This window comes from Anabrus simplex, chromosome 5, assembly GCF_040414725.1.
Source record: "Anabrus simplex isolate iqAnaSimp1 chromosome 5, ASM4041472v1, whole genome shotgun sequence".
In the NCBI taxonomy this organism is placed as follows: Eukaryota; Metazoa; Arthropoda; class Insecta; order Orthoptera; family Tettigoniidae; genus Anabrus; species Anabrus simplex.
This window is the reverse complement of record NC_090269.1, coordinates 100796301-100814708: the sequence shown is the minus strand read 5'-3', so window position 1 is coordinate 100814708 and position 18408 is coordinate 100796301. Positions and strand designations below refer to the sequence as shown.

The following is an 18408-nucleotide window of genomic DNA, read 5'->3' as shown; positions in this document are numbered from 1 at the left end:
GGTAGAACCTCGTTCTACATTGTACAACATCCAACTTCTGCTGAATCGTCGAAACGACACGCTTCCATGGTTGCCATTGTTGGCAAACTGAACTGCACTGAACAAAAACAAGACAATGACTGAGAGTGGGGCGGTGTGGAGGAGAGCAGGTGCTCGCGGCCGGTGACACACCAGCTACAAATAACTTCAAGGTTGCACCACCCCTTCTACTATTAAGACTCGGCAATATTATCCCAACCCTTCGTAATTCTGTATTACTGTAACTCTTAACACTTGTGCATTTTTAGTGTTAATGATATCGTGGTTAAACCGCAATGTGGTTGACCCGATTACAGTAAATCGCGAGTTGAGTGTATAATATTATTGAATTTACGTTCCACTAAGTATTTTACGGATTTTGGAGACACCGAGATGGCAGAATGTAGTCCCACAGGAGTTCTTTTACATGCCGGTAAATCTACTGACACGAGGCTGACGTATTTGAGCCCCTTCAAATACCACTGGACTGAGCCAGGATCGAGCCTGCCAAGCTGGGCTCAGAAGGCCAGTGCCTCAACCGTCTGAGCCACTCAGCCAGCAAGAACATGATTTTTCTTTTCCAGATTATGTCCAAGATCCTTTCCCTTTTGAGACAATTCTTGGTTGTTTTTCTGTCTGTATAATCCACCTTCTGTTCTTCAAGGTCCTAACATCTTCTTTAGAATCTTTCTCTCCACTAGTTTCACTTTCTTTATCAATCCTGATTTTGTCAGCTTTAGGCATTCAGCTGCGAATAAGGCTTCTGAATGGATCACTATCTGGTAATGCCTCAGTTTTGCATTGATTGATATTTTTTTGCTGTAGGTGTGATCCTCCATACAAGCACATCTTTTCCTGGCAGACTGTTTTCTATCCATTCTCCCAGGTATCTAAATTTATCCATTTTCTGGATCCTTTCCTCCTCTAAGATCATCCATCCGGGTGCTGTTCTAATTTTTGTTATGTCCCTTGTCTTCGCAAAGGAGAACCATAGACATGCCTTATTTGCTTGTTCCTGGAGCTGGGAAATCTGGTTCTGTGCCTCCTTTAGTGATTCGGACAGAATCACATTATCATCTGTGCAGGCTAGACAATGGACTTCAATTCCTTTGTCATTTTAATTATTAATGTTACAGTAATCATTCTGTGTTCAGGTAATGGCATGTTGACTGAAAATACAGTGATCAATACGTTAAGACCCCAAAAATCTGAGATTGATATTTTTGTGACTGAAATATACTGATCAAAACGTTTGCTAATCCTTCCGTTTATGTTCTGCAGATCAGAGTGTAATAACTTATTACCCTGACTGACCTTAACATTACAGGTTCTGCAGAAGCGCCGCTACCTTTGTGTGAGTGACTATGATGAAGACTACTTTGACTTCAGCTGTCTCCCAGGAGGACAACCACCACGGGATGGTGTTAGCTGGTATACAGCTTGTGGTACACCTTTCAGAAACAGGACCGAGTACATTGCAATAATAAGTACCATATGTCTGTTGGCCGGGACTGTCTTCTGGAACTTATACTCACGTCCTAACATGCCAGTGAAGCTGTCAAAGACTAAGAAAAAGGAGCATTGATGAACAAAGTATACAAATAAATATTTTATAAACTCACTGAAATTTGTGTATATGTTTGTATCATTACCTGTTAAATGCTTCCCAAAAAATAGTTAACCAACGAAACACATCTCACAACTAACCCTCGTGCAACTTTACTGTTAGCGCAATGGAACTACTTTTCACAGTTTACTATAGGAAAACATCAGTACACATACAACTTGTTTTATGCTGCAATTTTATGGGGGGAAAATAAAGATATGGCATACATATTTTTTAAACTTTAGAAACCTGTTTCCCTAGATCTTGTAGGTGGCCTGTGTTTTATGAGTGTGTGATATTTTTTGCCGGCTCTGTAGTCTAAGGATAGCGAGCCTTCCTCTTACCTGGCCAGATCAGAGATTTTTACCTGGATCTGGGGTCCACAAAGCGCCTGCGTGAGAACATTTGGGGAGCTATCTGATGGTAAGATCTGGTCCCTGTCTGGGTAGCCAAGAATAACAGCCAAGAGGATTCATCACTTTGATAACTTGCCCCCTTGTGTTCTGTAAGCCATCAGGCTGAGCAATGGTTGCTTGGTAGGAAAAGATGCACCAGGGGCTTAAGTGCTATGGGGTTTGTTTTGTGATATTTCTTAAATCATTCCCAAACATGCAAGGCTGGTTTTCTGTCCCAAGTTACAAGAATAAAGTCAAAGTCAGTATTATTAAACATATTACTTATATCATTAGAATATATATGTGGAAGGGTAAAAATATAATTAAATATATAGTATACACCAGTGACATACCAAAAAAACATAATAGAAACTCAATAATTTTCTAGTAAACTGTGTAGAAGTGTACATAACACGCCAATGACTTCCACTTTCCTTTTACTGCCTGATGAGTGTGTTCCTTTGGGAAGAATGTCATGAATAAAGCGTATAAAATTTTGAACAAAAGAACACATTCCCTTTGTAACGATAGAAATAGCTACTAGGAAGAAACTGACAATAAAGTGTTCATAAACTCACCAACAGATAGCAGCGTGCATAACAGAAGATCCAAAAAAATATTATTCAGCTATGGAAGAAGTGACTCAGAACAAAGACAATGACACTGTGGCTTTAGCATTTGACTTTGGCCTTGTGACAGGGATTTTGGGAGTATTAAACGGCTGTTGAGGATGGTGAACAGAATTTATACTTCAGATGAGAATGCTGTGCTCATCTTAAAGGTAAGTGTGTCTGGACGTTTTACCATTTATCATCTTACCTCTGACGATGTTTTAAGTTTTAAACATTGGTGGCCTACATCATGCAAGAAAATAAGAAACTCCAATGAGACATCAGGCAGGGAAGTACCAAGAGAACGTAAGGAGCCATTCAAGGTTTCTAGTTACAAACAGTTTCTGTACACTAAAGATAGTATAGGACTAGTTGTGACAAAGGCGTTTATTGAAGGATTTTCATGTACTTTTGCACTACTGAAAACTGACAGCCCACCTGAACTCCTTCCGAGAAGACTTATCCCTTGCGAAAGGTAAGTTGATTACAATAATAAGTAAGAACAACATTTTGTAGTCTATAATAATTTTATAAACTCTTACTGGGTTCTGCACAATGCAACTGTCTGACTCGTTGGCTGAATGGTCAGCGTACTGGCCTTCGGTTCAGAGGGTCCCGGGTTTGATTCCCGGCCGGGTCGGGGATTTTAACCTTCATTGGTTAATTCCAATGGCTTGGGGACTGGGTGTTTGTGCTGTCCGCAACATCCCTGCAACTCACACACTACACACAACACTATCCTCCACCACAATAACATGCAGTTATCTACGCATGGCAGATGCCGCCCACCCCCATCAGAGGGTCTGCCTTACAAGGGCTGCACTCGGCTAGAAATAGCCACATGAAATTAAAAAATTGAATTAACAATGCAATTTTTGGTTTTAGTATACAATCCAAAAAAAAAAAAAAAAGTTGAAGACTTGAAAAAAATAATGGACTACACCGTTGGTTATGAAAACTTTTATGACAGCTTCATTCAATGGCCAACAACCGAGAGAGAACGTGCTCAGAATATGCCAGAGGCTGAATAAAGCCAGAAAGCCTTTTATTGTTCTAATTTGTATTTTGTGGTTCATTAACTGATATCTATTAAATGTTGATGAATAGAACTGTGTTATTTACTTAACCTTTCATCTTAAAACTTGCACAGATTAATCAATTAGCTGTTTGTTTTTTATTAATTGCTACAGAAATTAACAGGAAAAGTTGTTTATTTCTGAAACAACCTAAGTGCAATGATTTTAAAAAAATTGTTTATAGCATTTAAATTTTCAAAAAAATTATTTCATGTTTACTACACTTTCCTAGCACATTAAAGTTCCATTTAAAAAATTTAGAAGATCAGACTTCAACTTATACAGCCACACAGTTTTTATTATTTTCCCAACAGTTTGAAAAAGTGCACTTAGGTGGTTTCTGCAATTAACGATTCAATTATTTAGGCAAATCTGAATAAAGAACCCGAGTGCCCAGCCTGTCCAACCCTCCTGATTACGACAAATTTTCCACCCTTCAAAACTCTGATGACCCCTGCTGGGTTTGAACCAGTGATCTTGGTATACAGATCCAACCCTCTACTTTTGATCCAAAAATCTGCTAAGTAAAACAAAAAAGATGAGTGCAACAAAATGAGCTCCAATTGACAGAAACTTGACCACAATTTTTCCAAACACCCATGAAAATGGGCATCTTTTGTGCTTTGCAGTGTAAATACACTTATTTATTAATTCTTTATTCTACTATTTTTACAGTACAGGTACTGTATTTAATAATGAATGTAAATAGCATCCACGCATGTTATGAAATGACTGTCTGTTTGTGTGGCCTTATTTTGAGAACCACCAAACAGATTCTGATGAAGTCATCAACGCTATTTAGGGAACATGTTGAGGAAGGCTTTGGTGTATGAAACAATCTATAACAAAAGACAGCTGAGCAGTGGTGATTTAAGTGGAGGAAGTAGAATAAACAACCATCTATGTGTTTTTGTGGCTTATGCAGCCTAAACTGTATCCTAAGTATATGTAGATGAATTTTGGAGAGTATAAAACTCTACAAAAAGTTCCATGTTGGAATAAAACTATCTGTAAATGATAGCCCCCAATATGTATTGTGCTAGCCATAAAACCATCTTTTCATTTTCATTTCCAGTTTTACATGTATTTCAGAGGTTTTATTAACCCTTTCAGGATCAGGGATGTTCAAGAAGAATGTGAATAGGAAGACCAGATGTTCAATAGATTGTGTGATGAAGAAGACCCAGGCCTCTTTTGAAATTCTCCTTTATTCATCCATGACATACATTGTAACTAAAATATTGATATGATTTTCTTCCATAATGTTGAGAAAACTGTCCTCCTTTTGCAGGAAATAAAAAAGATATTGTGAATAAGAGAAATATTTCAAACACACAAGTTTATTCCATTGACAAAATATTGCCAGCTGGTCATTTTAGCTAGTGGAGCCATTGGATATATCATCATTTGGACTTTTTCAAAAATGTAGGCATTGATGATATGTGGTCAGTTGGTCGTTTACAGGTTAATTAGACAACTTTGTAACTACAGTCTGATATGAATCATCTTGTTTAAATGGCAACCTATAAATATGGGAGGTTGATTCCTTAAATGAAAGAAAAAAATATATAGACATGATACTGTATAGGCTTTTGGGCTTATACCGTGTCAAGAAAATAAGGTGAAATTCTTAACGTTTCACAGAGAAACGTGCTCTATGTCCTCAGAAGAAATCTCGACTGTCCACGAGAAAGGCTTCTTGACATGGCATAATATATAAATATATAGACACGATACTGTATAGGCTTTTGGGCTTTTATATATATATATATATATAAGTACAGGCCGTGAAAGCATTAATGGTAACAGAAAAATATATAGTTTGTAATAAAAATATCCTCAAAATCAGAAACCATATTTTGAGAATAATCACATAATTCTCATCAAAATAAATGATTTATTCATCTCAATCTTATTAATATAAAATTACTGTTTACAATACATAACTTTCACCTTTGGTTGTAGTTATCATCATTTAAGTGAAAGCTCAGGAATGGTTTAAATACTGCATGAGGAGAAAGAAGTGATCTAACAGGCAGGCAGCTGGGAGGGCTTTGGAAAAACACCACACTGAGCTCTGTAGTAGAGAAAACAACTATAATGAAAATAAGGCTTATCATCATAAATTCAATATTACTCCTGTGCAAAGATGAGATGGGTCACTAGTACAAAATGTGTCTTGTGTGATGAGAAGAAACCAGTTGTTGAAAAATGGCAGTAGCTCCACGGTAATAATCCTTCCAAGTAATATGCACTTGTGTGGTAGGCATTATCTTATTTTCCAGCCTATCTCTTCCACTATACCACTTAATTCAAGTTGCACTATAAATACAAATAGCTTCCCAATTGCCACCTTTCTTCTAACTTCTGACAAGAAGGAAGTGTTCAATGAAACAGAATAAGGAAGGCTTTGTATGATTAACTTCTAGCCATTCTTTCTATCAACAACCAATTTTCTCCCCTGATAATTAAATAATGAGAATTCAAACCAGAAGATTGAAACAAAATGGCAATAAATTACAAGGTCCTGAAATACTCAGTATATCTTCAGGACAGCTGCCTGACAGGTAGACAAAATCTCTATAGGCAGTCTTCACCATTACACAATAATTTTTTCTGTGGTACTAAGGCAGAACCCGATGTCAAAAAATTTGATGCAAAATTAGAAGATTGTAGCTTTGATTCTCAGTGATGTTCATTTGGACAGTTCTGTTCTGTACATCTGCCCAGCCATGTACTATATTTCCTGAACATGACTTATTTCAAGTCACACAAGTGTCCTTGTTTATGGCTTACTTCCTTTACCTACTTCAAATATCAAAGATCACAGTATAGCAGTGTCTTCTTTAACACAACACTACTGGACAGAGCTTCACTTGGCTACCTCTGTAAACAAAACTCCAGGTAAAACTTCTCCTTGGTGCCTTTGTTAACACAATGCTACCAGACAGAGCTTCTCCTCAGTGCCTTTGTCAACACACCACCCCCAGAGAGAGCTTAGAGTGCCTTTGTTAAAACAGTAGCAGACAGAAACAGAGCTTCAGCTAAGCACACTTGTTAACAAAACACCTCCAAGAAGAACTTCCCCTGAGTGCCTTTGTTAACATAATATCCCCAGACTGAGCTTAAAAGTGCCTTCATTAACACTAAAATAGTTGAATGCCTTCATTAATACAACACCACCAGGGAGACTTAGTGTGTCTTTGTTAACAGAACAGTACCAGACGAAGCTTCAGCTGACCGCCTTCATTAACACACCACCTCCAAACAATTTCATTTGAGCACCTTCATTAACAACGCCACCAAAGCTTCACGACAGCCTTCGCTAACAGAACAGCACCAGACCTTATGAATTCTCTGACATTTGGACTGGTAACATTTGACTGCTTCTGATGAGTCAGAGAAGCAGTTATTTTGGACTTACGATAGGATATGGGAGTGGTGCACTTGTCAACAAAGCATCCGTAAGGTTTGTGATGGTGCTGCTTTTGTTCTTAGGCGCTTACTCGGGTAGCTGAACTGATTTTTTAATACCATCAGAGGCAGTGTTAGAGTGGCTGGATATCCTGATACAAAATTGTTCTCTTGTTACTGTAATATATTCAACTGCGTATATGTAGATTTTATGCCATACACTAAATAAATAAGTTCTTGTGATAAAAGGTTAGGTCTGATGGTTCTCCTGAACATGTCACCAATTAGTAACCACTACATTACACAGCATGGCAACAATTTACAACCCTTCATGAGCTTCACATACTCTCAAGAATGATGAGATATTCCAACACAGAAATAACCATTAGTCATTAGCCCACCCGATGACCATTATCGTTAAGGTGTCAAGTCTGTAAGGTCTGACACCGTGATTAGCCAGTTCAAGTCCTATTGGTGGAAAGAATTTTCACCAAAAAATGTTGACCAGCAGGGTAGAACTGGTGGTATAAAATTTCTAATCACTAAACGGCGTGCCCAAAGCCTGGATTCAATTCCAAATTTCTCTGCTGTGTTCATATGGACTGAGGTCATATATAATGGGTTGATAGTGATTCGTCCATTGGATGGAGATGTTAAGCCTAAAGCTGTCCCCCTGCTGTTGCTCGAAAGTAGCAGGCTATGTACCGGCACTAATTATCATCATCAACATCACACATCCAGGTGTCTTCATTAACTAGAAAGAATGGCACCAAGTCTCTCTGGAAGCTAGACAACATCAATGAAATCAATCCACCATGTCACTGGATTCAGTCTCTCCAGAATCGATTAAAGGAACATTCTCGACAGTTCTGATGAACTGTTTGACAACCATGTTTGCCTGACATAAATTAATGGATCATCTATGACTGGGATAGAGATCAATAAGCACCCAAGAACTCCACCTATATAAATGAATAATAGGTGATTGTCTAGATGGCACTGCTTATCACCTCGCCCAATGTCTTCAATTCACTCGTGGAACTGAAATTTCAACAAGCTGTTGCCTTGCACCACACAAAAGGGGTCTCCTTGGTTTCTATCCCATTACTTTTGGCACATGAAAGAATGTAGATCATAGTCTGCCATACACTGCACTGTTGGAGTATCAGTACTAGAAGTAACAGTCGATGAACATGGTATATGTATCAATGAAAAGTTGCTCTCAGCAAATGTGGCAGACTCATGTACAGGAAACCTCTTCCTACCAACCTCACACAATAGAGGCTTGATTACAACACTTCAGAAATAGGAAGAAATTAAATACGTCAGGGCACGAGAACATAACGACAACATCAAGTTTCTTGAAGAAATCCCAGCATCTACTGCAATTTCCATTCTGTTATCTCCAGATGACATTCCATGAGAGTTCCGTTAAACTGAAATCAAAGTAACAAATGTGATAAAACAGAGACACTACAACATTATGGTACAAGCAACAGAAAATCTATACAGTACATATTATAAAATGAATTCTCTGGTAGGTCTCTATGCAGGCTAATCTCGAGAACAACAAAATGGATTCTTATGTGGTTTTCACTATTATACAGAACATTTTCATATCTTGGAAGCATCTTGTCTAAACAGTGTACCTGCGAGCAAGACGTTGATAAAAGAATTGGGGCTGCTCATGCAGCATTCGGACAATTAATGGACAGAGTCTTCATGAATAACAACCTAAAACTGCATACCAAACTCATGGTGTACAAATCTGTTGTCATTTCCACACTGCTGTATGGCTGTGAAACTTGGACACTCTATTGCCATGATATCAAAAAACTTGAACGCTTCCACCAACAGAAAATGAGATTCATCTTGAATATTAAGTGGGAGGACTATGTGACCAACACAGCAGTTCTCGACAAAGCGCAGCTAAATAGCACTGAAAAACAATCATCGCTTATCAACTGAGATGGTTAGGCCATGTTCACTGCATGGGTGATACCAGGCTTCCCCGCCAAATTCGTTATGGTGAACTGCTCCGGCAGTAGACCTCATGGAGCCCCTCTTAAGCGTTTTAAGAACCAGCTGAAACACATCATGAAGATAAGCGATATTGATATACAGACATGGGAAGAATGTGCTGTGGACCGTTCACTGTGGCAGAACACTACATCCACCGCTGTCAACTTGTTTGAAAGAGAACGCCGTAGACATCAAGAGGCCAAGCGACAAGCAAGAAAACTCCGTCAATTACAAGCCCGCCCTCCTCCATCCATCCAGTGTGATTTGTGTGGGCGTATGTTTTATGCCAGGATTGGTTTGATTAGTCATCGCAATTACACCTATAAACTGAGTTGAACTGGTCAATCTATGCAGGAAGAAGTTATATGTACTTGGATCGAGTTACAGCCGACGGACAGAACATTTATCGAGGAAGATTTAGGTATTACAAACCACCCACTTCATTGCCGTATGGATAATGTAATCTAATCAATATAAGAAAATATTTCTATCTAATTGATACAACATCGATTAGGTGGAAATATTATATTGATTTAGGTGTTAAAAACATTGTCTGTGACAAAAGAGAGCCAAGCAGAGGCAATTTTAATTAAAGAAGTCAAAGAAAAGGAGGCACCCGAGCGCATTCTTGGCTTCTGATGCCTAAATCATTAATGGACAAGGAAAGTTTAGGTGAAAAAAGCATTGACCTATGAAAAAGGACAGGCAAGCAAAGGCAATTTTTAGCAAAGAAAGTCAAAGAAAACATGGCATCTAATATGGAAAGAATTGTGGGTCACAAAGAGCTCCACAATAACAAAACAGTCTATGATGGAAGGTACTAATCTGTAAAATGTGGCCCCCAGTAAACATTTTTACATTACAGTTTGCAGTAAAAAAGAAAATCAGCTTCAAAATTAGAAACGTTTTGAGATTAATCACAAAATCCTTATCAAAATAAATGTATTAATCAAGTCAATGATCTTATTAAGGTAAAAGTACTCTTTAATTGATATACTGTATAGCTTTGTATAGCTTGCTTAAATATTTATACTGTAATGTGATGGAGGGGTGGTAGATACATAAATACACGGCTGGTGGTGGTGGTGGTGATTATTCTTATAAGAGGAAGTACAACTTAGCAACCATCCTTCATATAACACTAATCAGAGAGAAAATAAATGGAAGGGATGTGACACTTCAAAAAATGAAGATTTTGGCGGAAGAAAGATAAGAGCCACAAAGGGCGTGAAAATAAAAGATTCCCTAGCCCTCGAATGTTCTAATTGCATCGGGGTCAAAAAAGAACAAGAGTTGACAAGGGAGATTGGATAAGATCGATGAAAGTGAGGAGCCTGCCACAAATAAGTAGAAGCAATGCCAGGACTCAGCTAAGGGCCCTGTGGTTGCCAACCCATGCTCCCCAAGTTCAAAGCCCTGGGGCCCCTTTTAATCGTCTCTTACGACAGGCAGGAGTACCGTGGGTGTTATTCTACCACCCCCACCCATAGAGTTTATTCTAATATTTACTGACTTACATAAATTACTAACAATTAACCCTTCCCATGTCTTTTCTGGAATTCCACGGCAACACTTTTTTCTTGTGTGCCGTTTACGATATATTCCGCAATATATTTCCCACTCCAGTTGGTCGTTTATGGAATATTCTGCAGGGTAGCATAAGCTTACAGATAATTATGGTAGACTGCAGGAAGGTATTAGATAACATTTATGAACACACCTGGAACTGGGAATGACTACGTAAATCATTTAATTAATATTTTTCATTATTGGTTTGATAGGTACTTGAGTTTGACCCTATCAGCTGATGTAAATAAACCGTGAAATGGCGGGCTCATATGATGAAAATGTTGCTAAGATTTCAAGGTTTTTGGACAAATTGGACAGTGAATATAGTGATTTTGAAGACAGTACTGAAGAGATTGAAAGTTCAGTATGAAGTGATGGTGAAATTGATGCAGTAGTGATGCAGACACAAGTGCAGTATTTCAAGGTACGCCAGCTCTCCGCAATGTTTCTCAGTATGATCCCGGACCTGTTTACACGTTGCCTTTCAATGTATCCACTCATCATTCCATGAATTTTCCAAGTAATTTTGATGCCCTTATTACAACAACAAAACAAATAAACCAAGACACAATCAGCTACAATGAAATCCTAAGCTGTCAATGAGATTCGTCCCCCCACAAGTCCAACCCCTCGTCCATGTTGTGTTGTGGGGGACGGGCAACGGTATGAAGAACGGGATAGCCTGTAAGGTTGAAGTACAGTGGGGACCTTGTGTGCCCCAGGACTGCTACAGTAGCTGTGAAGGTCTTACAGGAACCCTGAAATGTAACGGCTAATGGGGTTCTGGTGAAGTCCTTAATAGTAGCTGGGGCGGAGAAGGAGACCTTTGGTACAGCAAAGTTGGCGGAGGAGGCAATCCTCCCACTTTGGGTTAAATGAAGAGGGAAACCACTGCCCTACGGTGAAGAGGGATCTTCAAAGGCTAAGGAAGACAACTCCAATAAAAAAACAACATGCCTGAAGGCTTCAGGTGGCAGCCCCACCACCAGGCTCGGGTGCTGTGGGCCAACAACTCGCACAACCTTCAATTAGACCATTACAGAAACATCAACAAAGATAAACCAGACTGATCCAAAGATGACTTTTGGCTTGAAAAAGGTAACATAAATTGGATTATGGAATGTGAGAACTCTGCGGGAAAGTGGAAGACTTCGACAGGCAGTGGCATGTATGAAGAGTTATGGCCTGAACATCTTAGGTTTAAGTGAGGTGAGATGGTACCAATATAAATGGTCCATTATTGGACATTATAAATTTTCCAGCTAACTCATTCTTGTTGCCAGCGTTTCGCCCCCATGTGCTAGGCTGGGTTCATCAGTTGGTACCTAGCACACCTACCAAGACGCTGGATAGTGCATACCATGGAGGCCACTGTGTAGGCTAATTGTAGCTACCGGCAGTGCCAATGCAGTATGAGAGACTTTGTCTCATTATCAAAAATTGATGCCTGCTTGGCCATCAGATGATCTAGATGTTGATTCCCATAGGGAATCTGAAATATTTGTTCCGAATGAGTAAGTTTGGGGAACTGACCACCCATGATGGAACTACATTGATATATTCTGGAAGACCTGAGGGCAATGGACTGAAATGTGAAGGTGTAGGTATATTGCTTGACAAGGAGGCAAACAGGAGCCTTATGGAGTGGTATCCAGTGTCGGCAAGGATAATTGTGGCATGTTTCAAGACCAATATCAGAAATGTTGTGATGATAGTGTGCTATGCACCCACTGAGACAGCAAAGGAAGAAAAGAGGCATTTTATATGCATCTAAATAGCACGATTAAGAAACAGAAGAGGAAGGATATTGTTATAGTTGAAGGAGATTTGAATTCAAAAGTGGGCCTGGATAATGAAGGACTTGAGCACATCATGGGAAGGCATGGCCTAGGAGAAAGAAATGAGAATGGACAGCTCTTTGTGGACTTCTGTGCCAGCCATAATCTCGTTATTGGTAGTACGGTATTTCCACATAAAGTGACCTGGGTATCACCGGATCATAGGATAGAGAATCAGATAGATCATGTGGCGATTGGATGAAGGTAGCGGTACTCACTGTTGGATGTTGGGAATAAGAGAGGTACAGACATCGGTAGCGATCATCCTCTTGTTGTGGCTACCTTTAGGATGAAGATCCGGGCACAGAAAAGGAGGACAGAACAGATAAGGAAGTGGTATGATGTTGGAAACCTAAAAGATGACAGTAAGGTGAAGGACGTCTTCAGGATAGAACTAAAGAATCTATTTCAGGCACTCACTGAGGTGGAGGATGAAACTGTTAAGGAAATGTGGGTGAAGATTAAATCTGCCTTTACGGAAGTGAGTGAAAATATCCTGGGTTTTAAGGATAGTCGGAAAAAAGACAGGATCATTAGAGAGAGAAGACAGATAAAGGAGGCAATGAATGCATGTAAGACACGAGCAAGAAAGGCAGAACTGCAATCAAAATATGCTGCAAATGATAGGGAAGTAAAGAGAAGTGTGAGGAGGGATCAAAGGAAGTGGACAGAACAGGCAGAAAAGGCAACCAACAAGGGGAATCTCAAAGAACTCTATAACATCACCAGAATTCTGGCAAGGAAGCAGATGCAGAAAAACTGCCCAGTCAGGAACAAAGATGGATCCCTCTTAACTAACCCTGAGGATCAACTGAAAGGATGGCAGGAACATTTTTCTGCAGTTCTAAACCACTCCATAAAATATCAGACAGGAAGAATAAGAAGAAGAAGAAGAAGAAGAAGAAGAAGAAGAAGATGATGATTCAGTCTGACCCAAGGATTAAAACCTGCATTTCAACAGCAGAAGAACTAAAGAAGGCACAGAGAGTTGCATGTTGGTAAGGCAGCAGGAGTTGACAACATTCCATCAGAAGATGAAGATTGATATGGACACCACTGCTAATATATTGCAGCTTCTATTTAAGAAGGTATGGGTTACTGGAGAAATGCCAGCAGACTGGAAATGTGGATTGTTGGTGAAGTTGCCAGAAAAGGGGGATACGTCTAATTGTAACAACTGGAGGGGCGTTACGCTTCTCTCAATCCCTAGCAAAGTCTTCACCAGGATTCTGCTGAACAGAATTAAAGAGTATGTCAACTTAAGGCTCCGATGAGAACAGACAGGCTTTCGTTCAAATCGCTCATGCACCGAACAAATAAACACCTTGAGGATAATTCTGGAGCAGTGTGCTGAATGGTCATCTTGCCTCTACGCAGTGTTCGTTGACTTGGAGAAAGCTTTTGATTCTTATCAACAGAGAAGCCATATGGAAGGAAGTGAAGCGTTACGGAGTGCCAGCACAAATTGTCGATCTCATTCAGGAAACGTACAGTGATTACACATGTAGAGTCATTCATGAGGGCCGAATATCTGAGCCTATAACTGTACGTTCAGGAGTTCGGCAAGTGTGTATCCTGTCGCCAACTATGTTTTCGGTTGTGAATGACGCGGTAATGCGGAACATGACTCGAAATGTGAAACGTGGTATCCAATGGAGATTAGTCAATAGGCTTGAAGATTTGGAATTTACTGACGATTTGTGTCTCCTGTCTGAGGCACATGGAGAAATGCAAGCAAAGCTCGAAGATTTGGTAGAGGAAGGGAAAAAGGTGGGAATAATGATCAACTCAGAGAAGACCAAGGCCCTAAGGATTAACACCAACAAATCAGGCCCATTTGTCTTGAATGGTGAATCTATCGAGGATGTGGATAGCTTCACTTACTTGGGCAGTGTAGTTGCCAAAGATGGGGGAGCTGCACAAGGTCTCGCAGCGCATTCAAAAAGCAAATGGTGCCTTTGTTCGGCTCTATCCGGTGTGGAAGAACAAGAGAATATCTATCAGAACCAAACTCCGTATCTTCTGAAGTAATGTCAAATCTGTTCTATTATATGGGTCCAAGACTTGGAAAGTGACTGGAGTAATTACATCCAAGTTGCACGAAGGATTCTTAATATCTACTGGCCGGAAGTATCTCCAACCATGAACTCTGGAGTAGGACGGGAGAGAATGAAATGACCATACAGATAAAGCAGCGGAAATGGAGATGGATCGTGCATACACTGAGGAGTGGGAACGAAGGAGAGAATAGCTGGACTGGAACAACCCAAGGGTAAAAGGAAGAGAGGGAGACCCAAGCAAACGTGGCAAAGATCTGTTCACATGGAAGCGATGGAAGAAGGCAAGGCCTGGAGTGAGGTAAAGAGGCTGGCTGTCAACAGGACCAGATGAAGATGCTTTGAAGATGCCCCATGTTCCACGAGGAACAACAGGAATTAAGTCAAGTCAATGCGATTAACTTCGTCGAATCGCTCTGAGCTTTGATGCGGGAAGAAGTGACTGTTGCTATACGACTATGTGCCTACACATCACTCTGTGCTTTTCCAAGATTTCTCACCCTTTGCCCACTTGAAAGAAAAGCTATATGGGCGTAGATTTCATTCTGCCGAGGAGATTATATCGCTGCCACAAGAGTAGCCATACAGGATCTTCCTGGTAACATTTTCCAGCAGTATTCCCAACCAGCATTGGCAGACGTCCGTAGGGGTCAACAGTAACTATTCTGAGGGTCTGATATGGAGCTGTGTAAGTATACACCATGTTGCGTAGCTGCCTACTTTCTAGGTGTCAGTCCATAAACTTGTTAAGGTGGTAATATAAGTATTGAAAAGGAACAAAACAAGTGTCAGATCAAGTCATATGAAAAGAGATAAGAACTGTTACACTAGCCAGCAAATAAATGTCTATGACAACTTATTGACTCAAACATATTTTCTTTTCTGCTTCTAGTTATTGATTACTATGTTAGTGAGCGCCAAGGATGCAGGGCAGCCAACTATTGAGGTACACGACAAGGAAGTTAATCAACCTCCTATGAAGGTGCTGGAAGATGACTATCAATGGGTACACACCAAGAATGATATGGAAGCAGAAAAAGACAGATTTTTATCTAGAATCTTCTGTTGTCTTATAAAAGAAGAAGATGAGAGCATGAGACAGTCTTGAGTCAGTCACAAGTCAGTCAGGAGTGATTCACGAGTACATCAGCAACGAGTGAGTTAATCAGACAGTCTTAGAGTAGTGTGTGAGTCAAGTTAGGATCAGCTGTGTTGTAGAATAAAATGCTCAGTAAGAGGCCCTGTTGAAGGGCAGGAGTTTAACATGCCAGAGGGCTGTGTGTTTGGCTGAGTAAGAGAGGACAAACTCGAATGCACTTGTAATAACTGTACATAGTAATTTAAAAAAAAATTGCAATTGTAAACAAAGAGCAATGCTGAAATCCCTAGACAGGAAGAATTTAAAAAAAGTCTGGTCACTGAAACTGGAAAAAAAGAGGAAAATTTACTGGTCACATTCTGCAGGATAAGGAGTTCCTTTGCAACATCACTGAAGAAAGAATTGCCAGGAAAAAAGAAGAGAATAACCCAGGGTGTCTTACTTCAAGGCCTACAGTATGCTGAGTTGAAAAACGGTTCAAGACCAACACCAATGACTGACAAGGCTTAGCCTTTGGAATATGATGATGGGTAAAACAAGCTACATCTCTGAATAGGACTAGTCATTTTATTTCTTAGAACCCTGACAACATTATAGATTAATGAACACACTTTTTGATGTTTGTGGAATGAATTCTGACATGGTTGGTATGTTAAATACCGTATCCAAGAATCAAATTGTTATGCCAGGAAATTACTCAATAAAACAAATAACATGCTTCTACTTCTTTATGTTTTATTGTAAAAATACAGTGTTCCTTACCTTAGATTTTCTATGGTTGATACACCTCTATAATGTCCCATAGTGAGCCTTGCAGTGAACTGAAACAAGAAAAATAATTACATTTCACAGCCTTTACTTCATCTTCAATGTATCAGGTGGCTGCTTCAGAACCACATTCAGCTTTAACTGTTCCATTCTACAGTACTTTAAACATCACAAAAAGTATTATATTCATCTCAACTGTTTCACTGTCTTGCCTTCTCCAGAGTGTTCTAAATACTCACGTACATAAACAAGAAATACAGACATGGACCGAAAATTTATCTTCTTAAAAACTGCAAAAGTTATTTTTTTAAATTAATTCAAGGAAATCCAGCTAAGTAACATTGTCGAGAATATCTATTTTCAAACCTGCTTGCTCAGGAAATTGTAGTCTATCGGGGATAGGAGCAGAATCTACAAATTTGGTGCAGGGTAGTATGAAGTCGCGTCACCGCCACGTGTTGTCGGTAAAACAATATCGAAAATACCACTGTCGTCTTCACAAATTATATTTTCATCATCACTAGGTTCACTAAACTCTCACTTTCACTAAATAAATCATTATCACGATACAACTCCCTTTCAATATAATCATTTAGCAAAAAACTTGAAACAGCACGCGATGAGGAAGCTATAGTGTAAACAAACGGCGACTAGCATCATTCTTTTGCTTATGTTCAGCCATGCAAGGAGGATAAACAGACCAATACTATTGCAAAGAGAATATCTTTGTGATTCCAATGATATGCAACAGATGGCGTTTGAGTTCATTTTCGGCTACAATCAAAGCAATTAAGGCAAAGCTGCACAAGGCCACGTACGTATTCGGGCTGACGCTGTGGCGTGGTAATGGGGAGCCAGAGTATGTACTCGGGCAGACAGCAAAGGAGTTAAGACATATATTTCATAGTTTAAGAAAAGTGTGCTTGCAAAGGCTCTACTTTAATAATATCAAGTTCTAAGTTTATGGTAAACAGAAAAGAGGCCTTATTACAAAGGGAAGTATGTTGCATATACAGTAAATAGCTGTCAGTCAGTTCAAGGCACTCATGACAGCACACTGTTGTCAACATGATTTGAACTCTGTTAAGAAAATGCTGTCGATGAATGAGGAACTAATACTTCTTGCCTTGCTTATCAAAAAAGAGAAGATGTAAGGTAAGAAAAATGCATGTACACTCCATACTATTTTCAAGAATGGATAAAAATGTATCTTTGTACATCTGAATCATCATTTGATGAATTGCTGGCTAAAGACTTAACTGGCATGAACACTCACATGAAAAGGAGTATTCCACCATAAGAGAAGTTGGTTGTAACTTGGACCACCCTGCTGGATCTCTCTCTCTCTCTCTTCGACTTCAAAACTGCTTGTGGTTTAGTTCTGGTGAGACTTGAGCTTTCTAGCTTGACTGGTTGTATTACTTATTTATTTATTTACATATTTTACGCCCACATTGGAGCACTTAAATCAATACATTTGAGTTAATTTCTTCTTTTTCTTCTCCCAGAACTTTCTCATCCTCTCCGACCTGGAAGCCCTTTGTGTGTCCGATATACAGTAGTATATTGTTTCCGTTCAACTGTTTTTAGTTTGAGACTTATGCTTTTGTTCTTCAAAATCCTCTTCTCTTTTCTGTCTTTGATTTGTTGCCGAATTATATCCAATTCTTCCAAATCATCCTGAACTTCTTTGAAACAATTATTATTGATTTTATTTTTCAAAAAGTAATCAAATAGTTGTTTCAATATCCTGGTGTCTGGTAATCTTGATATGTGACAGAAAAAGGAAATTCTTCTTTTACGCATTATAGATATTATTGATTCACATTCACGATAGACAATGTTGTTAGGCAACAATCTCCACTGTCCATCAACTTGGTGTCTTTTATTAATAATTGTTCCAAGAATTCTTCTATCAGTTTTCTGTAATTTGTC

At 39.3% G+C, this 18408-nt stretch overlaps 2 protein-coding genes across 3 annotated transcripts in view; one reads left to right on the top strand and one right to left on the bottom strand.

Annotated features, from left to right (window-relative positions):
* LOC136873807 (uncharacterized) overlaps nt 1–1645 on the top strand; it is a 66019-nt gene extending 64374 nt beyond the window's left edge. The window contains exon 8 of the mRNA XM_067147056.2: nt 1346–1645. Within this exon, the coding sequence (XP_067003157.2) occupies nt 1346–1603 (258 nt within the window). The 3' untranslated portion in view covers nt 1604–1645. The remainder of the gene's footprint in view (nt 1–1345) is intronic.
* Nucleotides 1646–5793: 4148 nt separating this feature from the next.
* The window catches only part of TH1 (negative elongation factor complex member TH1), a 142283-nt gene continuing 129668 nt past the window's right edge, over nt 5794–18408 (bottom strand). For both annotated transcript variants that reach the window (XM_067147054.2, XM_067147053.2), the window contains 2 exons: nt 16468–16526; nt 5794–8556 (listed from right to left, as the gene is read on the bottom strand). In XM_067147054.2, the coding sequence (XP_067003155.1) occupies nt 16495–16526 (32 nt within the window). In that variant the 3' untranslated portion in view covers nt 5794–8556; nt 16468–16494. The remainder of the gene's footprint in view (nt 8557–16467; nt 16527–18408) is intronic.